This window comes from Fomitiporia mediterranea, assembly GCF_000271605.1.
Source record: "Fomitiporia mediterranea MF3/22 unplaced genomic scaffold FOMMEscaffold_160, whole genome shotgun sequence".
NCBI classification, from domain to species: Eukaryota; Fungi; Basidiomycota; class Agaricomycetes; order Hymenochaetales; family Hymenochaetaceae; genus Fomitiporia; species Fomitiporia mediterranea.
The window spans coordinates 1-3,057 of NW_006760545.1; the positions used below are offsets into that span (position 1 = coordinate 1).

General features: G+C 44.7%; 2 protein-coding genes across 2 annotated transcripts; one reads left to right on the plus strand and one right to left on the minus strand.

Moving 5' to 3' along the window:
• Positions 1-1,141: 1,141 nt before the first annotated feature.
• Positions 1,142-1,690, minus strand: FOMMEDRAFT_162944 (uncharacterized protein; the record flags this gene model as incomplete). The annotated part of the gene is made up of 1 exon (XM_007272141.1): positions 1,142-1,690. One exon carries the CDS (start codon positions 1,688-1,690, stop codon positions 1,142-1,144), a length of 549 nt encoding a protein of 182 aa, XP_007272203.1.
• Positions 1,691-1,955: 265 nt separating this feature from the next.
• On the plus strand, positions 1,956-2,781 carry FOMMEDRAFT_162945 (uncharacterized protein; the record flags this gene model as incomplete). The annotated part of the gene is made up of 3 exons (XM_007272142.1): positions 1,956-2,166; positions 2,223-2,479; positions 2,590-2,781. 3 exons carry the CDS (start codon positions 1,956-1,958, stop codon positions 2,779-2,781), a joined length of 660 nt encoding a protein of 219 aa, XP_007272204.1.
• Positions 2,782-3,057: the final 276 nt, after the last annotated feature.

The following is a 3,057-nucleotide window of genomic DNA, read 5'->3' on the forward strand; positions in this document are numbered from 1 at the left end:
CAAGCACCTGCACTGCTAACAACCCCTTGCCCCCTTAACAAAGTCAACCTCCAAATCTGCCTCACAGGTGCAACCTCGACCTCTGCAATCCGTACAATCTCACAATCCATGCACAATCCAACTTGCAGGGACTGAGAGGCAACCAAGGTATGGTGACAAAGACTACCTCAAACGGCTGAGGAACACATTCGTTCTCTATTGTCAATACACTTGCCATCTGTCGTCAGATCATTTCCCTAATTGTTGTAGATAATAATGTATTTATACAATATTTCAATATAATTATAAACTGTTATTTCAATAACAAATGGATATAAGGAAAATTTTATCTTATACATCTTATATTTATATGTTTTCCTTGTTAAAATAACAAGTATTATAATACTTAGCCATTTTGCAAGGTACACTTTAAGCACTTGTATATCTTAGTAAGTACTACAATTCTTATTATTCTTGACCAGAAAGTCAAGACTTTTTAATAGCTTTCTTAGCTTCTTATTACCTTCCTAAAACCCCTAGGTACACAATAAGCTCTTATACATAATGTAGAAAATATATATAATTTATATACATATAAGCTAATACAAAGTTTGAGATATTTTCCTGATGTAAGTCAAACAAGAATACTTATTTCCTGCTTCCCTAATGACTACTTCAGCTATAAGAATATTCTAGTAAGAATACATACTATTAGAGTATTTGTATTGAGAGCTGTATTATTGAAAGAGAATGAACCCAAGCAAGGACTAATTTGAAGGCCAGAAAAGAGGTGTCCACATCACAAAACTAGATGTGGTCTGACAATACATTGTATGTCATTCTAATAACTATAATATATAAAAGATATAGAAGTCTGTTAATGATCATTACATTGGCATCTGCTGCTAAGACATATCTTTAGAAGGTCTGTAAGACTTCTAAAATTTACAATACTTTTATAAATTGTCAGAGTATACAAGACTTGAGTGAGAATACAAGCTCTTACCAGAGTTGCTCAAACAATAAATGCTTCATACAATAATCATTCTTTTTTATCATTGTTGAATTAGAAAACAAATATATTATACTTGAGTAAATAATTACAGGCGAAAGTATTTACTAGAACTACTATTAAATCCTGTACCACTCTTATTTCTTCTACTCATACCCGCATTGCCTCCCATAGTTCCTCCGGAAGATCCACTGGGCCGTCTGGCTGAAGAAGCGCCTCCAGAACCTGAGGGCCTCGGCCCTTCATCATTGTCGTCATCGTCATCATGAGCACCATCGTCTGGTTGCTTGCTAAAGTCAGCTGGATGCTTAGATTCTCGTTCCCCATCAAACTAGTGAGAAAAAGCCATGCCAGAACATTACGGCAATACAGGTCGACCGAACCAGACGCGTGATGTACAGATAGGGGGACAGGGAGCGTGCCGATCGGACAGACTGTGGAGGTGATAGTAACGGGAAGTGCGAGCAGACGTGTGCAGGCATCATGAGGGACCAAGGAAGCCTGCAAAGGCTGTGTAGTGAAACACAATGCAGGCGAGATGTGCGGCCGGGTGTGGAGGGCAGGAGCAGAAGAACGGTAGCGAGAGGATGGATAGATAGACTGCAGTGACCGCAATTTAGTGCAGGGGGCGATATGAGAGAGTGGTGCATTGGGGGCGATCATTGGACATACGGGGGTCGACGCGTCCATGGGTGGCATTGCATCACATCACACATTACACAGTTTGTTTGGGGGGCCACAGTAAAGCCCACTAGGGAGAGCGCGAGAAGAGCAGGCGAGTGTCAGCAAGCAGTCACACAAAGTAAACAAAATAAATGTAAAAAGAAATAGGGATAAAATAATGAGTCAATGGCTGGCGTGAAGACTAGGAGAAAGGGGCCAGCTGCGGTGGCCAGCGGGCGGGGCGCATGGCAAAGAAAGGAAACACAAAAGACATGTACGCACATGGATGTGTCGTTGGACCATGTTGTCGACGTTGGTCGAGCAGTACTCGTGCAGCTTCACATGGTGGCTGGCCCGTTCCTCTGCAGCGGCGTCGTCATCATTGGCGTCATCGGCCATCGGCATCGGGAGTTGCCCCCGGGGCGGTCAGGGCGCGTCAGACGAAGAAGGGAATCGACATGCCGCCGTTGACATCGAGCAGGAAGATAGTGTTCCAAAAATAGAGCAAGCAGGTGTGTGAGAACAGGGACGCATGATACACGACAGAACGGCCTTGAACGCACCGAAGATGATCACTGCTACGTCCACAGAACACAACACTCCCAGCTTATATGCCTTCTTGAACAGCCCGTTCTTCCGCTGCATGCCATGGGCAATTTCGATGCGCCAGCCAAGAACATGCAACAGACAGACAGCGCAGCACAGCACACAGAGTGGTTACCGACAGCCGACAGCCGACAGCGAAGGAGATATAAAAAATCAATAGGCGTTAGCCTCCGTCGAAATAATTATAGCGAGCGCACAGCAGCACAGCAGCGCCACTCAGTCAATGTGTCACACTAGCACTGCAGCTCCCGCACAACGCGTCACAAAAAAAACTGAGAACACAACTCGCCTTGAGAAAAGTCACTGAGCGGTTGTGCTCGTGCTACCAGCACCCGCGAGAGAAAATAGAGTCAGCATGGCGAACTGAATTGCGCGAGAAAATAGCACGGGGGATAGAGAAACGGGACAATGGAAATAGGCTAGCGGATAGAGAGGGACAAGGAGATGCACGCACCGTTATTGGGGTGTGTCTCGATCTTGCAGTGACCCATGGCGCGAGTCTTTGGACGTGGACAACGTAATGCAGTTGTTCAGTACAGCAGCAGGTTGTGTTGGACACGGCAGCAAATATTGAAGGAGTTGTTCTTGCAACAGCAGACTCTGCAGTGGAAGTTAGTCGTGAGAGAGAGGAGAGAGATGGCGGGAAGAAAGCAAGAGATGTTGAGAGAGAGAAAAGCAGAAGGCAAAGTAAAACGACATAAGTAAAAACCAACACACACGTGATCACTTTAGTTGGTGGGAAAATGGACTTGTCAATTTTCTGACGTTAATCTTGCTAGGCAGAAAAAACTTCCAAG